Source organism: Polyodon spathula, chromosome 18, assembly GCF_017654505.1.
Source record: "Polyodon spathula isolate WHYD16114869_AA chromosome 18, ASM1765450v1, whole genome shotgun sequence".
Taxonomy (NCBI): domain Eukaryota; kingdom Metazoa; phylum Chordata; class Actinopteri; order Acipenseriformes; family Polyodontidae; genus Polyodon; species Polyodon spathula.
The window spans coordinates 36,325,075-36,343,389 of record NC_054551.1 but is presented as its reverse complement, the minus strand read 5'-3'; the positions used below and the strand labels follow the sequence as shown (position 1 = coordinate 36,343,389).

The 18,315-nt window shown below is 49.0% G+C and overlaps 2 protein-coding genes across 6 annotated transcripts in view; one reads left to right on the top strand and one right to left on the bottom strand.

Moving 5' to 3' along the window:
* Nucleotides 1–11: 11 nt before the first annotated feature.
* Nucleotides 12–18,294, top strand: LOC121330812 (vesicle-trafficking protein SEC22b-like). 4 transcript variants are annotated; one of them, XM_041277632.1, is made up of 8 exons: nucleotides 12–93; nucleotides 1,854–1,941; nucleotides 2,407–2,418; nucleotides 3,140–3,249; nucleotides 3,424–3,584; nucleotides 3,965–4,111; nucleotides 6,772–6,827; nucleotides 17,845–18,294. In XM_041277632.1, the coding sequence occupies exons 2-8, from the start codon at nucleotides 1,867–1,869 to the stop codon at nucleotides 17,974–17,976; spliced, it is 693 nt and encodes a 230-aa protein (XP_041133566.1). In that variant the 5' UTR covers nucleotides 12–93; nucleotides 1,854–1,866; the 3' UTR covers nucleotides 17,977–18,294. The 4 variants fall into 4 exon arrangements, with proteins under 4 accessions (XP_041133566.1, XP_041133563.1, XP_041133564.1 ...); XM_041277631.1 differs by having other exon boundaries at nucleotides 22–108; nucleotides 17,845–18,292; XM_041277629.1 differs by lacking the exon at nucleotides 17,845–18,294 and having other exon boundaries at nucleotides 18–133; nucleotides 6,772–7,154.
* The window catches only part of imp3 (IMP U3 small nucleolar ribonucleoprotein 3), a 35,333-nt gene continuing 25,696 nt past the window's right edge, over nucleotides 8,679–18,315 (bottom strand). For both annotated transcript variants that reach the window (XM_041277634.1, XM_041277633.1), the window contains 2 exons: nucleotides 9,741–9,813; nucleotides 8,679–8,931 (listed from right to left, as the gene is read on the bottom strand). In XM_041277634.1, the coding sequence (XP_041133568.1) occupies nucleotides 8,905–8,931; nucleotides 9,741–9,813 (100 nt within the window). In that variant the 3' untranslated portion in view covers nucleotides 8,679–8,904. The remainder of the gene's footprint in view (nucleotides 8,932–9,740; nucleotides 9,814–18,315) is intronic.

The following is an 18,315-nucleotide window of genomic DNA, read 5'->3' as shown; positions in this document are numbered from 1 at the left end:
TTGTGCGCCATGAGAGAACGAGGATGAAGGGGGGAGATAAGCAAGGCGCACAGCACAGTGCAGCGTTTCCGTCCAGCGCAGGGCTGAAGGAGTGTGAGTGGAGAGCAGGTCGGAGTAACTGCGCTTCGTTTCAGTGTGTTTGTAACAACTGCGCTTCGTTTCAGTGTGTTTGTAACAACTGCGCTTCGTTTCACTGTGTTTGTAACAACTGCGCTTCGTTTCAGTGTGTTTGTAACAACTGCGCTTCGTTTCACTGTGTTTGTAACAACTGCGCTTCGTTTCACTGTGTTTGTAACAACTGCGCTTCGTTTCAGTGTGTTTGTAACAACTGCGCTTCGTTTCACTGTGTTTGTAACAACTGCGCTTCGTTTCACTGTGTTTGTAACAACTGCGCTTCGTTTCATTGTGTTTGTAATAACTGCGCTGTCCCTCGTTTCATTGTGTTTGTAATAACTGCGCTGTCCCTCGTTTCATTGTGTTTGTAATAACTGCGCTGTCCCTCGTTTCATTGTGTTTGTAATAACTGCGCTGTCCCTCGTTTCATTGTGTTTGTAATAACTGCGCTGCCCCTCGTTTCATTGTGTTTGTAATAACTGCGCTGTCCCTCGTTTCATTGTGTTTGTAATAACTGCGCTGCCCCTCGTTTCACTGTGTTTGTAATAACTGCGCTGTCCCTCGTTTCATTGTGTTTGTAATAACTGCGCTGTCCCTCGTTTCAGTGTGTTTGTAACAACTGCGCTTCGTTTCATTGTGTTTGTAACAACTGCGCTGTCCCTCGTTTCATTGTGTTTGTAATAACTGCGCTGTCCCTCGTTTCATTGTGTTTGTAACAACTGCGCTGTCCCTCGTTTCATTGTGTTTGTAACAACTGCGCTGTCCCTCGTTTCATTGTGTTTGTAACAACTGCGCTTCGTTTCACTGTGTTTGTAACAACTGCGCTTCGTTTCATTGTGTTTGTAATAACTGCGCTGCCCCTCGTTTCATTGTGTTTGTAATAACTGCGCTGTCCTTCGTTTCATTGTGTTTGTAATAACTGCGCTTCGTTTCACTGTGTTTGTAATAACTGCGCTTCGTTTCATTGTGTTTGTAATAACTGCGCTGTCCCTCGTTTCATTGTGTTTGTAATAACTGCGCTGTCCCTCGTTTCATTGTGTTTGTAATAACTGCGCTGTCCCTCGTTTCATTGTGTTTGTAATAACTCGTTTCATTGTGTTTGTAATAACTGCTGTCCCTCGTTTCATTGTGTTTGTAATAACTGCGCTGTCCCTCGTTTCATTGTGTTTGTAATAACTGCGCTGTCCCTCGTTTCATTGTGTTTGTAATAACTGCGCTGTCCCTCCTTTCATTGTGTTTGTAATAACTGCGCTGTCCCTCGTTTCATTGTGTTTGTAATAACTGCGCTGTCCCTCGTTTCATTGTGTTTGTAATAACTGCGCTGTCCCTCGTTTCATTGTGTTTGTAATAACTGCGCTGTCCCTCGTTTCATTGTGTTTGTAATAACTGCGCTGCCCCTCCTTTCATTGTGTTTGTAATAATTGCGCTGTCCCTCGTTTCATTGTGTTTGTAATAACTGCGCTGTCCCTCGTTTCATTGTGTTTGTAATAACTGCGCTGTCCCTCGTTTCAGTGTGTTTGTAACAACTGCGCTGTCCCTCTTTTCATTGTGTTTGTAACAACTGCGCTTCGTTTCATTGTGTTTGTAATAACTGCGCTGTCCCTCGTTTCATTGTGTTTGTAATAACTGCGCTGTCCCTCGTTTCATTGTGTTTGTAATAACTGCGCTGTCCCTCGTTTCATTGTGTTTGTAATAACTGCGCTGTCCCTCGTTTCATTGTGTTTGCTGCTGGTTTTTAGAGCTCAGTTGAAGATGGTGTTGTTGACGATGATTGCCCGGGTCGCGGATGGACTCCCGCTCGCCGCATCCATGCAGGAGGACGAACAGGTTCGGAACAAAATAATAATAATAAAACAGTCTTCATATTTAGATTGTTGACATACTGTCATATTGTATTCAGTAAAGCTCTATTTGATTAATTTGATAGGGATTATGAGCTCAGTGTATATGTGTGTGTGTAGGCTCCTGTAATTACTGATGAGCTCAGTGTATATGTGTATGTATAGACTCCTCTGCTTTCACATCATATTCATTGTGTCCTTCTGTTTAGAGTATAGGAAATGACACACGTATGTTTAATGATGTGCAGATGACAGTAATGTTTGTCATGATTGGTCCCTGTAGCGTCTAGCTATATAGTTGTAAGACATGTTAACGTAGTCGAGATGAATAGAGTGTCGTTGATCTTTGTAGAAACCCTGTTGTTATAATAGTGGAATTCCTATCAGCTGCTGTTCATTTTGTATCTGTGTGTTTACCCGCTTTGTTCTTGTCTTTCTTGCTGACATCCAGGGAAGAGAGCAGGTTTGTATTGAACATTTCTACCTCCTGCATCTGGATAATTGGCAGTCATTATTAACCACTTCCCAGATGCATGGTTTGAGAATGATCAAGCCTGGAATGAATTCTTCCAGGCTCAGTGTGGTCTTGCTGTAGGTTTAGTTTGTTGATCCAGTCTAGTTTCTAAAGGCAGGTAGACTGGGCTCTGTACTGTACGCTGTAGACGAGGTTAGCAGGTGCAGAACGCTGTGAACTGGGTTTCCTTGAGCACCCCTTCTTGACAGTCAGGGCGCTGTTATTAACTAGAGCACTTCTGTTGTCTTGCTTTAAGGAAGGGTGCATGCTAGGGTCACTTTAAGGATGTCAGTGAGATGCAATGCAGTGCTGTTCACTGTGCAGTAAACTCTACAGCTCTGACTTCCACCCCCAGCAGCACTGAATAATCACAGGACCAGCATTCAGAGCTCCAGAGTGCGTGCATGCATGCATGCATGTGTGTGTGTGTGTGTGTGTGTGTATCTGTCCGTGCGTGCGTGTCTGTCTGTGTGTGTGTGTCTTACACGACTTCTGATGCTTAGCGGTTTTACTTGGAACTTGATTAGCCACAGTGTACAGGTAACACGCTCAGATGAGCCCACTCTTATTAAACTCCCATGCAGTGGGAGCCTCGTTTCAGCCCTGCCTCACTGTGAGGGGAGTGAATGCTATTTCTGATGATGCTGCTGATGTCTCTCTGTCTCCTCAGTCTGGACGGGACCTGCAGCAGTATCAAAGCCAGGCCAAGCAGCTCTTCAGGAAGCTGAATGAACAGTCGCCCCCGCGATGCACGCTGGAGGCAGGGGCCATGTCTTTCCAGTGAGTAAGCCTGATTGCAGCGAGTGCTTTGTGGGCTGGGTGGGCGGGGGAGTGGCAGGCTGCACTTGGTTCTGGTCACTGTTAATCCAGAGCAGGGGTGGGAATAAGACTCCTGTTGCATGGCTTGTGAAGTGGCCCTGCTGAAGGACCTTACAGCTGCTTTTGGTCCTGCAGCTACGTCATCGAGAAGGGGGTGTGCTACCTGGTCCTGTGTGAGGCGGGGTTCTCCAAGAAGCTGGCGTTTGCCTACCTGGAGGATTTACAATCAGAGTTCGATGAGCAGCATGGGAAGAGAGTGCCCACAGTATCCAGACCGTACTCCTTTATTGAGTTCGGTGAGTTTCATTGTGTAGTTGGTTGAGATCACACCATTTCACAATGTAGGTCCTGTGCCACTTCCTTTCTGTGCCAGCATTGAAACTCGTCTTGAACACCCCTTGTATGCACAGCTGCACTTCCTATTCTTGGAAAGTGCTTTGTGATGGTGGTCCACTATGAAAGGCGCTACATAAAATAAAGATTGATTGATTAATATTATTCTCTGCACTCCTAAATGAAGTGCTGAGTTTAAAGTGATGCATCTGAAGATCATTTTCTTTCTGGAAATATGTGGTGAAACCATTCCTGTCCACGGTGTGCAAACCCTTGGCTTAGTGTCACATTCTCCCTATTTCTAGTAAATATTCCCTATCTGTTTTGGTTGTATTTTCTGCAGACACGTACATTCAGAAGACCAAGAAGTCGTACATTGACAGCAGAGCCCGACGCAACCTGGGGAACATCAACACAGAGCTGCAGGATGTGCAGAGAATCATGGTGGCCAACATTGAGGAGGTGCTGCAGAGAGGAGAGGCGCTGTCAGGTACAGGGACACACACAGAGCTGCAGGGTGTGCAGAGAGGAGAGGCGCTGTCAGGTACAGAGACAGACAGAGACACACAGAGCTGCAGGGTGTGCAGAGAGGAGAGGCACTGTCAGGTACAGAGACACACAGAGCTGCAGGGTGTGCAGATAGGAAAGGCGCTGTCAGGTACAGAGACACACACAGAGAGCTGCAGGGTGTGCGGAGAGGAGAGGTGCTGTCAGGTACAGAGACACAGACAGAGACACACAGAGCTGCAGGGTGTGCAGAGAGGAGAGGCGCTGTCAGGTACAGAGACACACACAGAGAGCTGCAGGGTGTGCAGAGAGGAGAGGCGCTGTCAGGTACAGAGACACAGAGCTGCAGGGTGTGCAGAGAGGAGAGGCGCTGTCAGGTACAGAGACACAGAGACACACACAGAGCTGCAGGGTGTGCAGAGAGGAGAGATGCTGTCAGGTACAGAGACAGACAGAGACACACAGAGCTGCAGGGTGTGCAGAGAGGAGAGGCACTGTCAGGTACAGAGACAGACAGAGACACACAGAGCTGCAGGGTGTGCAGAGAGGAGAGGCGCTGTCAGGTACAGAGACACACACAGAGCTGCAGGGTGTGCAGAGAGGAGAGGCGCTGTCAGGTACAGAGACACAGAGCTGCAGGGTGTGCAGAGAGGAGAGGCGCTGTCAGGTACAGAGACACACACACAGAGCTGCAGGATGTGCAGAGAGGAGAGGCGCTGTCAGGTACAGAGACACACACAGAGCTGCAGGGTGTGCAGAGAGGAAAGGCGCTGTCAGGTACAGAGACACACACAGAGCTGCAGGGTGTGCAGAGAGGAGAGGCGCTGACAGGTACAGAGACACACACACAGAGCTGCAGGGTGTGCAGAGAGGAGAGGCGCTGTCAGGTACAGAGACACAGAGACACACACAGAGCTGCAGGGTGTGCAGAGAGGAGAGATGCTGTCAGGTACAGAGACAGACAGAGACACACAGAGCTGCAGGGTGTGCAGATAGGAAAGGCGCTGTCAGGTACAGAGACACACACAGAGAGCTGCAGGGTGTGCGGAGAGGAGAGGTGCTGTCAGGTACAGAGACACAGACAGAGACACACAGAGCTGCAGGGTGTGCAGAGAGGAGAGGCGCTGTCAGGTACAGAGACACACACAGAGAGCTGCAGGGTGTGCAGAGAGGAAAGGCGCTGTCAGGTACAGAGACACACACAGAGCTGCAGGATGTGCAGAGAGGAGAGGCGCTGTCAGGTACAGAGACACACACAGAGAGCTGCAGGGTGTGCAGAGAGGAAAGGCGCTGTCAGGTACAGAGACACACACAGAGCTGCAGGGTGTGCAGAGAGGAGAGGCGCTGTCAGGTACAGAGACACACACACAGAGCTGCAGGGTGTGCAGAGAGGAGAGGCGCTGTCAGGTACAGAGACACAGACAGAGCTGCAGGGTGTGCAGAGAGGAGAGGCACTGTCAGGTACAGAGACAGACAGAGACACACAGAGCTGCAGGGTGTGCAGATTGGAAAGGCGCTGTCAGGTACAGAGACACACACAGAGAGCTGCAGGGTGTGCGGAGAGGCGAGGCGCTGTCAGGTACAGAGACACAGAGCTGCAGGGTGTGCAGAGAGGAGAGGCGCTGTCAGGTACAGAGACACACACACAGAGCTGCAGGATGTGCAGAGAGGAGAGGCGCTGTCAGGTACAGAGACACACACAGAGCTGCAGGGTGTGCAGAGAGGAGAGGCGCTGTCAGGTACAGAGACACACACAGAGCTGCAGGATGTGCAGAGAGGCACTGTCAGGTACAGAGACACACACTCACAGAGAGCTGCAGGGTGTGTAGAGAGGAGAGGCACTGTCAGGTACAGAGACAGACAGAGACAGGGACACACACAGAGCTGCAGGGTGTGCAGAGAGGAGAGGTGCTGTCAGGTACAGAGACACAGACAGAGACACACAGAGAGCTGCAGGGTGTGCAGAGAGGCGAGGCGCTGTCAGGTACAGAGACACACACAGAGAGCTGCAGGGTGTGCAGAGAGGCGAGGCGCTGTCAGGTACAGAGACACACACAGAGCTACAGGGTGTGCAGAGAGGAGAGGTGCTGTCAGGTACAGAGACACACACAGAGAGCTGCAGGGTGTGCAGAGAGGCGAGGCGCTGTCAGGTACAGAGACAGGGACACACAGAGCTGCAGGGTGTGCAGAGTATTGCTCATGTTTCTATATACTGTATCTAGCCTCCATCTGTATTGCAGGTAGCTTGTAGATATTCTGGCTCGCTGTACTTCAACCTACCATTGGAACATTTGTCCTTTGCCATTCAGTAAACAATGTCAATCTGTAAATGATCGTCAAGGTAAAGGTTGATTTTACCAAAGAATCACGCATCTCTTTGAGGGCTGATTTGGACCCAGTGTCTACGTGGATTTTGAATCTAATGTAAGGTCTTGCTAATGAAAGTGCAGGGATGGAAATAAAGACTCCCATTGCATAGCAGTTTGATCCATTCCTGGTTTTACTATGTGTTTAAAATAAAACACACCACACTGTGGCTGCTCAAGCTCGTAGTAAAACCTGGAATGGGAGAGTCTGTGGGGCAATAGGAGTCTTCTATCCATTCCTGAAGTGTCTTCTGTTTTTCCTTTTCTCTGTTTTAAGCTTTGGACTCCAAGGCCAGCAACCTGTCCAGCCTGTCGAAGAAATACCGGAGTGACGCCAAGTACCTGAACACGCGCTCCACGTACGCCAAGCTGGCTGCCGTGGGGGTGTTCCTCGTAATGCTGATCGTCTACGTGAGGTTCTGGTGGCTCTGAGGGGACTCGCTGATCCCACTCCTTTATACCCAGGCTTGAATTACTACAAAAATCTTCCCACGTTCTGTGGTGTGTTTTACTAAACCGCTGCACGCACCATTCTCTTTCTGTTTAGTAAGAAATAAGACTCCCATTGCATAGCACTCTTAGTCCACGTCTGGTTTTGCTCGGAGTTTAATATCACACTGTGGCTGATCAAGCTCGTAATAAAGCCTGGAATGGGTGAAACTGCTCTGCAACAGGAGTCTTCTTTCCATCCCTGGAATGTGGGTGACAGTTTGCGTTGATTAGACCAGACCCCAGGATTCACTTTGTAGAAAGAGCTGCTGTTTGGAAACGCGCTGTTTTGCAGAACAACCCGTTTGTCCGGCAGAAACAAACCCACAGCGTCTCGGGGGTTCGGTCTGTCGTGCGTCTTTTCAGAAGCCGTCTGGGTGTGCAAAGAGTGATCTGTTTCTATTTCCATTGGACTGCGCTGAGTGTGCATGCAAACAAAAAGCATCCGCAAAGTGGCTAGTGCCTCCGAGGACCCTGACCCACGCGCTGCCAGAGGTGAGATATAGTCTGGGTGTGTATGTGTGTGTGTGTGTATATATATACTGTGAACACACTGATCTGCTGTTTGTGTAGCAGACCACCCAGGCTCATCAGCGGTTTAATCTAACCAGTCTTTTCTAGTCTATACTGTACACAAGAAGTGTTACCCGCCCTTCCTAACTGTTCATTTATTGTGAAGTTAAGCAACTCCTCAGTTCTGGAGCTGGTTTACTGGGTCTTTGAACAAAAGAAAAAAAAAAAAGAAATGGGATGAAAGGTGTTTAAATGAAACCCTGTTTCTTAGGCGTTGTCATCAGTGCCTCGATTCTGGTCTCTGCTCTGTTGTGTAAATGAATGGTTTTCATCTCAAGCGGTACAGATTTCAAAGGGCATGTTTATTCCCCATGGCAGCTTGCACTGTGTTATTGGACGCTGGCTTTACCCTCCATACCGGCAGCTTTGGATTTTCTTAGCAGTAATATTATTTTGAACCAACTTCAACTTCCCATCTCTTCCTGTTTCAGTGTGCTGTACTCTGAGGGGAGGGGCGTGGCTGGCTGGTCAGTGTGCTGTACTCTGAGGGGAGGGGCGTGGCTGGCTGGTCAGTGTGCTGTACTCTGAGGGGAGGGGCGTGGCTGGCTGGTCAGTGAGCTGTACTCTGAGGGGAGGGGCGTGGCTGGCTGGTCAGTGTGCTGTACTCTGAGGGGAGGGGCGTGGCTGGCTGGTCAGTGTGCTGTACTCTGAGGGGAGGGGGGTGGCTGGCTGGTCAGTGTGCTGTACTAACGAAATGACAGAAACCAATAGTAAACTTTTTTATTTAAATATCCTTAAGTGACTGATTGGAGAGTTTTATTAATCTTAATGTTATTTCATAGTGTGGTCTTTATAATAGCAGTGAACTGTATATTTCCAAGCAATTCAACATAAATATCCACCTGCTTTAATTAAACCGCACAAGAGCGGAACAGTAAGTAATAATAGAATAACATTGTGTATTGCTTTCGCTGCACTTTCTCAATCCTGCTCCCTGAAGGTTTAGAGGATTGTTGTAACCAGATCTTAATAAATGCTTCTCTGCTAGTCTGGTGGTCCAGTATTGCTTCCGATTGTCTGCAGCTGCTGCTTGCCCTGCACTCCACAGCACAGGGAATGCAAGTTCACTAAAACACTGTACAGGATGGGAAATGACAGCAAATAACAAATCGTAAATCAGAATAAAGTAGAAAGCAGTCTGTATTTCTATATAAAAAAGCACACATTAGACTGCACTGCTATAAATACACTGACTGTTTTCAGCAATGCCAATGGACCTGTGCCCTGTGCAGTGCAATGAGTAAAGCAGCCGTGGCTCCAGAGCAATGCGCCTCTCTCACAGGCAGTGTGGCCGCGGCTCCTCACAGCTCAATGAAAAGGGTTTCATTAACAGCAGCCAGGGACCCTCCTACACAACCAGGTCAAAATCATCCCTCTGAAACAAGAGAAGAGAGAGTCAGAGCTACACCGTAGAGGAGAAGAGACACACAAGAGAGAGGGTACACTAACACTAGAGGAGAAGAGAGTCACATCAGAGGGTCACAAGAGAGGGTACACTAGAGGAGAGTCATGAGAGGGGGGTATGTTGTAGAGGAGAGAGTCACGAGAGGGGGGTACACTAACACTAGAGGATAAGAGTAACAAGAGAGAGGGGGGGTCCACTGTAGAGGTGAAGAGAGGCACACGAGAGAGAGAGAGAGGGGGGGGGGGTCCACTGTAGAGGTGAAGAGGCACACGAGAGAGAGAGAGAGGGAGGGGGTGTCCACTGTAGAGGTGAAGAGAGGCACACGAGAGAGAGAGAGGGGGTGTCCACTGTAGAGGTGAAGAGGCACACGAGAGAGAGAGAGAGAGGGAGGGGGTGTCCACTGTAGAGGAGGCACAAGAGGGTGGTTGCAACTTGCGGGTAAAGCTATATTAATAAATCAAGGCTTTTAAAAGCTCTTCTTGCTCATCAGCAAGCCATGTGCCCAAATTCATTATTGTGTTTTTTTTTCCCCCCACTTCTGCATTCATTCCCTTAAACTTTCATAAATCAAATTTGCAAATCCAGACATTTGTCATTTGTTTGGCCAAAGAAAGCTTGCTAGTGTGCTGGCACTGGCAGAGCCAAGTGAAGGAGTTTCCACTCTACAGGGAAGGTATTTCAATAGCTTCCCATTGTGCAGGTGACACTTGTGGGAGCTGGACAGGCTGGATTCTGTCATTGGAGTCGTTTCTACTGAATTCAGTTCCTGGTGCACTCACCTGTTCATTATACTCCATCACGTGCTGCTTGATCTTGGAGGAATCCACCCAGGTCACAAAGTCCTCAGTGTTTCTAAATGATAAAAACCACCCATCAGAACCCTACAGCTCCCCACCTCAACCCATGAGAACGCTACAGCTCCTCACCTCAACCCATCCAAACCCTACAGCTCCCCACCTCTGCCAGCACTACCCATCAGAACCCTACAGCTCCCCACCTCTCAGGACAACCCATCAGAAGCCTACAGCTCTCAGGACAACCCATCAGAACCCTGCAGCTCCCCACCTCAACCCATCAGAACCCTACAGCTCCCCATCTCAACCCATCAGAACCCTACAGCCCCCACCTCAACCCATCAGAACCCTACAGCCCCCACTTCAACCCATCAGAACCCTACAGCTCCCCACCTCAACCCATCAGAACCCTACAGCTCCCCACCTCTGCCAGCACACTGCTGCTGGGTTAACAGTTTCTTCACAAAATTCAGCTTTTATGTGCAACAAACCCTAAGGAGTGTATGTGTGGACCATGACATTTAAAAACTAGGAAGAGTTTCAGTTACTTTCTTGTGGTTTTACAGAACACAATGTGAAAAAAAAGGGTCTTGCTTTCACTTCTGTTTACAGAGCACACTGTACTGGTTCCATCACACCACCAGGGGGAGCGCTTTGCCACCCTCTCAAGTACTGTACAGCGAGGGAGTTTATTATATAATCCTGCACCGTGTCCCTCATGCCTTTTCTATTCCCTTCTTACTGCCTGAAGACAAAAACAGCAAATAAAACGACTGCAGGAAAAAAAAATTAACATGAAAACCAATAACGGCACTTGCCTCATCGTGCCAGAATCCCAGAGAACAATCTGCTACATCCCAACCGCACCTGACAAACCCTAACCCCAGAGAATACAAACCAGCATCCAGCTCAGCAAACCCAAACCCTAACCCCAGAGAATACAAACCAGCATCCAGCTCAGCAAACCCAAACCCTAACACCAGAGAATACAAACCAGCATCCAGCTCAGCAAACCCTAACCCCAGAGAATACAAAGCAGCATCCAGCTCAGCAAACCCTAACCCCAGAGAATACAAACCAGCATCCAGCTCAGCAAACCCAAACCCTAACCCCAGAGAATACAAAGCAGCATCCAGCTCAGCAAACCCTAACCCTAGAGAATACAAAGCAGCATCCAGCTCAGCAAACCCTAACCCCAGAGAATACAAACCAGCATCCAGCTCAGCAAACCTTAACCCCAGAGAATACAAAGCAGCATCCAGCTCAGCAAACCCAAACCCCAGAGAATACAAAGCAGCATCCAGCTCAGCAAACCCTAACCCCAGAGAATACAAAGCAGCATCCAGCTCAGCAAACCCTAACCCTAACCCCAGAGAATACAAACCAGCATCCAGCTCAGCAAACCCAAACCCCAGAGAATACAAACCAGCATCCAGCTCAGCAAACCCAAACCCCAGAGAATACAAATCAGCATCCAGCTCAGCAAACCCAAACCTCAGAGAATACAAATCAGCATCCAGCTCAGCAAACCCAAACCCCAGAGAATACAAAGCAGCATCCAGCTCAGCAAACCCTAACCCCAGAGAATACAAACCAGCATCCAGCTCAGCAAACCCTAACCCCAGAGAATACAAAGCAGCATCCAGCTCAGCAAACCCAAACCCCAGAGAATACAAAGCAGCATCCAGCTCAGCAAACCCAAACCCCAGAGAATACAAAGCAGCATCCAGCTCAGCAAACCCTAACCCCAGAGAATACAAACCAGCATCCAGCTCAGCAAACCCTAACCCCAGAGAATACAAAGCAGCATCCAGCTCAGCAAACCCTAACCCCAGAGAATACAAAGCAGCATCCAGCTCAGCAAACCCAAACCCCAGAGAATACAACCCAGCATCCAGCTCAGCAAACCCTAACCCCAGAGAATACAACCCAGCATCCAGCTCAGCAAACCCTAACCCCAGAGAATACAAACCAGCATCCAGCTCAGCAAACCCTAACCCCAGAGAATACAAAGCAGCATCCAGCTCAGCAAACCCTAACCCCAGAGAATACAACCCAGCATCCAGCTCAGCAAACCCTAACCCCAGAGAATACAACCCAGCATCCAGCTCAGCAAACCCTAACCCCAGAGAATACAAAGCAGCATCCAGCTCAGCAAACCCTAACCCCAGAGAATACAAAGCAGCATCCAGCTCAGCAAACCCTAACCCCAGAGAATACAAAGCAGCATCCAGCTCAGCAAACCCTAACCCCAGAGAATACAAAGCAGCATCCAGCTCAGCAAACCCTAACCCCAGAGAATACAAAGCAGCATCCAGCTCAGCAAACCCTAACCCCAGAGAATACAAACCAGCATCCAGCTCAGCAAACCCTAACCCCAGAGAATACAAACCAGCATCCAGCTCAGCAAACCCTAACCCCAGAGAATACAAACCAGCATCCAGCTCAGCAAACCCTAACCCCAGAGAATACAAAGCAGCATCCAGCTCAGCAAACCCTAACCCCAGAGAATACAAACCAGCATCCAGCTCAGCAAACCCTAACCCCAGAGAATACAAAGCAGCATCCAGCTCAGCAAACCCTAACCCCAGAGAATACAAAGCAGCATCCAGCTCAGCAAACCCTAACCCCAGAGAATACAAACCAGCATCCAGCTCAGCAAACCCTAACCCCAGAGAATACAAACCAGCATCCAGCTCAGCAAACCCTAACCCCAGAGAATACAAACCAGCATCCAGCTCAGCAAACCCTAACCCCAGAGAATACAAAACAGCATCCAGCTCAGCAAACCCTAACCCCAGAGAATACAAAGCAGCATCCAGCTCAGCAAACCCTAACCCCAGAGAATACAAAGCAGCATCCAGCTCAGCAAACCCAAACCGCAGAGAATACAAACCAGCATCCAGCTCAGCAAACCCTAACCCCAGAGAATACAAAGCAGCATCCAGCTCAGCAAACCCTAACCCCAGAGAATACAAACCAGCATCCAGCTCAGCAAACCCTAACCCCAGAGAATACAAACCAGCATCCAGCTCAGCAAACCCTAACCCCAGAGAATACAAAGCAGCATCCAGCTCAGCAAACCCTAACCCCAGAGAATACAACCCAGCATCCAGCTCAGCAAACCCTAACCCCAGAGAATACAAAGCAGCATCCAGCTCAGCAAACCCTAACCCCAGAGAATACAAACCAGCATCCAGCTCAGCAAACCCTAACCCCAGAGAATACAAACCAGCATCCAGCTCAGCAAACCCAAACCCCAGAGAATACAAACCAGCATCCAGCTCAGCAAACCCAAACCCCAGAGAATACAAACCAGCATCCAGCTCAGCAAACCCAAACCCCAGAGAATACAAACCAGCATCCAGCTCAGCAAACCCTAACCCCAGAGAATACAAACCAGCATCCAGCTCAGCAAACCCAAACCCCAGAGAATACAAACCAGCATCCAGCTCAGCAAACCCAAACCCCAGAGAATACAAACCAGCATCCAGCTCAGCAAACCCTAACCCCAGAGAATACAAACCAGCATCCAGCTCAGCAAACCCTAACCCCAGAGAATACAAACCAGCATCCAGCTCAGCAAACCCAAACCCCAGAGAATACAAAGCAGCATCCAGCTCAGCAAACCCTAACCCCAGAGAATACAAACCAGCATCCAGCTCAGCAAACCCTAACCCCAGAGAATACAAACCAGCATCCAGCTCAGCAAACCCTAACCCCAGAGAATACAAACCAGCATCCAGCTCAGCAAACCCAAACCCCAGAGAATACAAACCAGCATCCAGCTCAGCAAACCCTAACCCCAGAGAATACAAACCAGCATCCAGCTCAGCCAACCCAAACCCCAGAGAATACAAAGCAGCATCCAGCTCAGCAAACCCTAACCCCAGAGAATACAAACCAGCATCCAGCTCAGCAAACCCTAACCCCAGAGAATACAAACCAGCATCCAGCTCAGCAAACCCTAACCCCAGAGAATACAAACCAGCATCCAGCTCAGCAAACCCTAACCCCAGAGAATACAAACCAGCATCCAGCTCAGCAAACCCTAACCCCAGAGAATACAAACCAGCATCCAGCTCAGCAAACCCTAACCCCAGAGAATACAAACCAGCATCCAGCTCAGCAAACCCTAACCCCAGAGAATACAAACCAGCATCCAGCTCAGCAAACCCTAACCCCAGAGAATACAAACCAGCATCCAGCTCAGCAAACCCTAACCCCAGAGAATACAAACCAGCATCCAGCTCAGCAAACCCAAACCCCAGAGAATACAAACCAGCATCCAGCTCAGCAAACCCAAACCCCAGAGAATACAAACCAGCATCCAGCTCAGCAAACCCAAACCCCAGAGAATACAAAGCAGCATCCAGCTCAGCAAACCCAAACCCCAGAGAATACAAAGCAGCATCCAGCTCAGCAAACCCTAACCCCAGAGAATACAAACCAGCATCCAGCTCAGCAAACCCTAACCCCAGAGAATACAAACCAGCATCCAGCTCAGCAAACCCTAACCCCAGAGAATACAAACCAGCATCCAGCTCAGCAAACCCAAACCCTAACCCCAGAGAATACAAACCAGCATCCAGCTCAGCAAACCCTAACCCCAGAGAATACAAACCAGCATCCAGCTCAGCAAACCCTAACCCCAGAGAATACAAACCAGCATCCAGCTCAGCAAACCCAAACCCCAGAGAATACAAACCAGCATCCAGCTCAGCAAACCCTAACCCCAGAGAATACAAACCAGCATCCAGCTCAGCAAACCCAAACCCCAGAGAATACAAACCAGCATCCAGCTCAGCAAACCCTAACCCCAGAGAATACAAACCAGCATCCAGCTCAGCAAACCCTAACCCCAGAGAATACAAACCAGCATCCAGCTCAGCAAACCCAAACCCCAGAGAATACAAACCAGCATCCAGCTCAGCAAACCCTAACCCCAGAGAATACAAACCAGCATCCAGCTCAGCAAACCCAAACCCCAGAGAATACAAACCAGCATCCAGCTCAGCAAACCCAAACCCCAGAGAATACAAACCAGCATCCAGCTCAGCAAACCCAAACCCCAGAGAATACAAACCAGCATCCAGCTCAGCAAACCCAAACCCCAGAGAATACAAACCAGCATCCAGCTCAGCAAACCCTAACCCCAGAGAATACAAACCAGCATCCAGCTCAGCAAACCCTAACCCCAGAGAATACAAACCAGCATCCAGCTCAGCAAACCCTAACCCCAGAGAATACAAACCAGCATCCAGCTCAGCAAACCCTAACCCCAGAGAATACAAACCAGCATCCAGCTCAGCAAACCCTAACCCCAGAGAATACAAACCAGCATCCAGCTCAGCAAACCCAAACCCCAGAGAATACAAACCAGCATCCAGCTCAGCAAACCCTAACCCCAGAGAATACAAACCAGCATCCAGCTCAGCAAACCCTAACCCCAGAGAATACATCCAGCATCCAGCTCAGCAAACCCTAACCCCAGAGAATACAAACCAGCATCCAGCTCAGCAAACCCAAACCCCAGAGAATACAAACCAGCATCCAGCTCAGCAAACCCTAACCCCAGAGAATACAAACCAGCATCCAGCTCAGCAAACCCTAACCCCAGAGAATACAAACCAGCATCCAGCTCAGCAAACCCAAACCCCAGAGAATACAAACCAGCATCCAGCTCAGCAAACCCAAACCCCAGAGAATACAAACCAGCATCCAGCTCAGCAAACCCAAACCCTAACCCCAGAGAATACAAACCAGCATCCAGCTCAGCAAACCCTAACCCCAGAGAATACAAAGCAGCATCCAGCTCAGCAAACCCTAACCCCAGAGAATACAAACCAGCATCCAGCTCAGCAAACCCAAACCCCAGAGAATACAAACCAGCATCCAGCTCAGCAAACCCTAACCCCAGAGAATACAAAGCAGCATCCAGCTCAGCAAACCCAAACCCCAGAGAATACAACCCAGCATCCAGCTCAGCAAACCCTAACCCCAGAGAATACAAACCAGCATCCAGCTCAGCAAACCCTAACCCCAGAGAATACAAACCAGCATCCAGCTCAGCAAACCCAAACCCCAGAGAATACAAACCAGCATCCAGCTCAGCAAACCCTAACCCCAGAGAATACAAAGAGAATACAAATACAGCATCCAGCTCAGCAAACCCTAACCCCAGAGAATACAAACCAGCATCCAGCTCAGCAAACCCTAACCCCAGAGAATACAAACCAGCATCCAGCTCAGCAAACCCTAACCCCAGAGAATACAAACCAGCATCCAGCTCAGCAAACCCAAACCCCAGAGAATACAAACCAGCATCCAGCTCAGCAAACCCTAACCGCAGAGAATACAAACCAGCATCCAGCTCAGCAAACCCTAACCCCAGAGAATACAAACCAGCATCCAGCTCAGCAAACCCTAACCCCAGAGAATACAAACCAGCATCCAGCTCAGCAAACCCAAACCCCAGAGAATACAAACCAGCATCCAGCTCAGCAAACCCTAACCCCAGAGAATACAAACCAGCATCCAGCTCAGCAAACCCAAACCCCAGAGAATACAAACCAGCATCCAGCTCAGCAAACCCAAACCCCAGAGAATACAAACCAGCATCCAGCTCAGCAAACCCAAACCCCAGAGAATACAAACCAGCATCCAGCTCAGCAAACCCTAACCCCAGAGAATACAAACCAGCATCCAGCTCAGCAAACCCAAACCCCAGAGAATACAAACCAGCATCCAGCTCAGCAAACCCTAACCCCAGAGAATACAAAGCAGCATCCAGCTCAGCAAACCCAAACCCCAGAGAATACAAACCAGCATCCAGCTCAGCAAACCCAAACCCTTGAGAATACAAACCAGCATCCAGCTCAGCAAACCCTAACCCCAGAGAATACAAACCAGCATCCAGCTCAGCAAACCCTAACCCCAGAGAATACAAACCAGCATCCAGCTCAGCAAACCCTAACCCCAGAGAATACAAACCAGCATCCAGCTCAGCAAACCCTAACCCCAGAGAATACAAAGCAGCATCCAGCTCAGCAAACCCTAACCCAAGAGAATACAAACCAGCATCCAGCTCAGCAAACCCTAACCCCAGAGAATACAAACCAGCATCCAGCTCAGCAAACCCTAACCCCAGAGAATACAAAGCAGCATCCAGCTCAGCAAACCCTAACCCCAGAGAATACAAACCAGCATCCAGCTCAGCAAACCCTAACCCATGTGGAAGCACAGACAGTGGGGATGGGAGCTGTCAGTCCTGTCCCCATTGGACCGTATTGGCTGCTGCTACTAATCACTTCTACTGAGTGTGGAGATCTCGCACTCATAATGACAAGCACTCGAAATGTTTGAACCACAGCTTCTATACAAACACACCAGGAATGTTAAGAAGTCGGGGTTTCGGCTGCTCTTTATTTAGACTGAATGACTTCTTATGGAGATGTTTCTAAGTGTTCGGTGGCTGCTGCCTATAATACAGTTGAGAGGTGCTTTCACATGCACACTTTGTAGGACAGATGCAGAAAAGAGTGCACAAGAAATACACTGGCAGCTTGCTTAGACCTACGCACTGAACCCTTATAAAAACACATGAAATCCCTGAATTACTGAAGTTCACACATCTGTAGTGCCGACGTGCAGGAATGCTGGCCGGCTCAGGGAGATAGGAGAGAGGTGTGGGAATCCCAGGAATTAGAGGAACACGATTTGCTAAGCCTCTCCGGCAGGCTGCAGTGTCGCTTTAACAATGAAAGGAATCTAGCCCTCCACATTCCAGCTACTACCACAGCAGCTCAGATGCACCTGGCAGCAAAGTGAGGCAAAAACTCCCAGTGCAGCCAGCTTTAGGTGCAGTCCAAGTCCTTCTTTCATGGTTGTGGACTGTTTAAAAGTCAGTTTCAGACATAAATAAGCAATGTAATAAAATTGTTGGGCAACCTAACTTTCTGAAACAGCGTTTAAAGGGAAATGCAGATTCTCCTGAAATCAAACGCAGGGTGCAAACTGGACCAATGTGAAGGGCCAACAGGTGCTGTGGTCTGCAACTCCCATTGTCCTCATTCTCTTTATTATTACAGGCACAGCCACGCAGAGTCCCAGACGCCACACCTGCACTCTATGCAGGGCTGGATGCAGTGCGGCTCAGCTGCCCCCCCCCCCCAATATCCCATCCCATCCCATCCCATCCCATCTCGAGAGGCTCCTGTGAGCAGCTGGGCTCTTTGGTTGCCTTCATGTTTGCAGATCTGCAGAGAAGAAACCAAAGAGTTCTGTGCCAAAGTACAGCCTGCCCTCTTCAACCCAAAACCACAGAGTGCTTTTACCAGCAGAGGCTTTGAGAAACGCTGCTTCCTGAACAACAGCCCCGCCCTGGTGAGATCTGCAGCCACAGCTTCAGGCTCAGCATGCATGTATTTACTTCTGTCTTTCTTTAAGTCAAAAGCGCAGACTTTAAAAAATATATATTTAAAGAAGTTACATTATTAAAAAAAATAAATAAATTTGAATTTGAACTGCATTCTGTCCAGTAATTGAAGCTCCATCACAC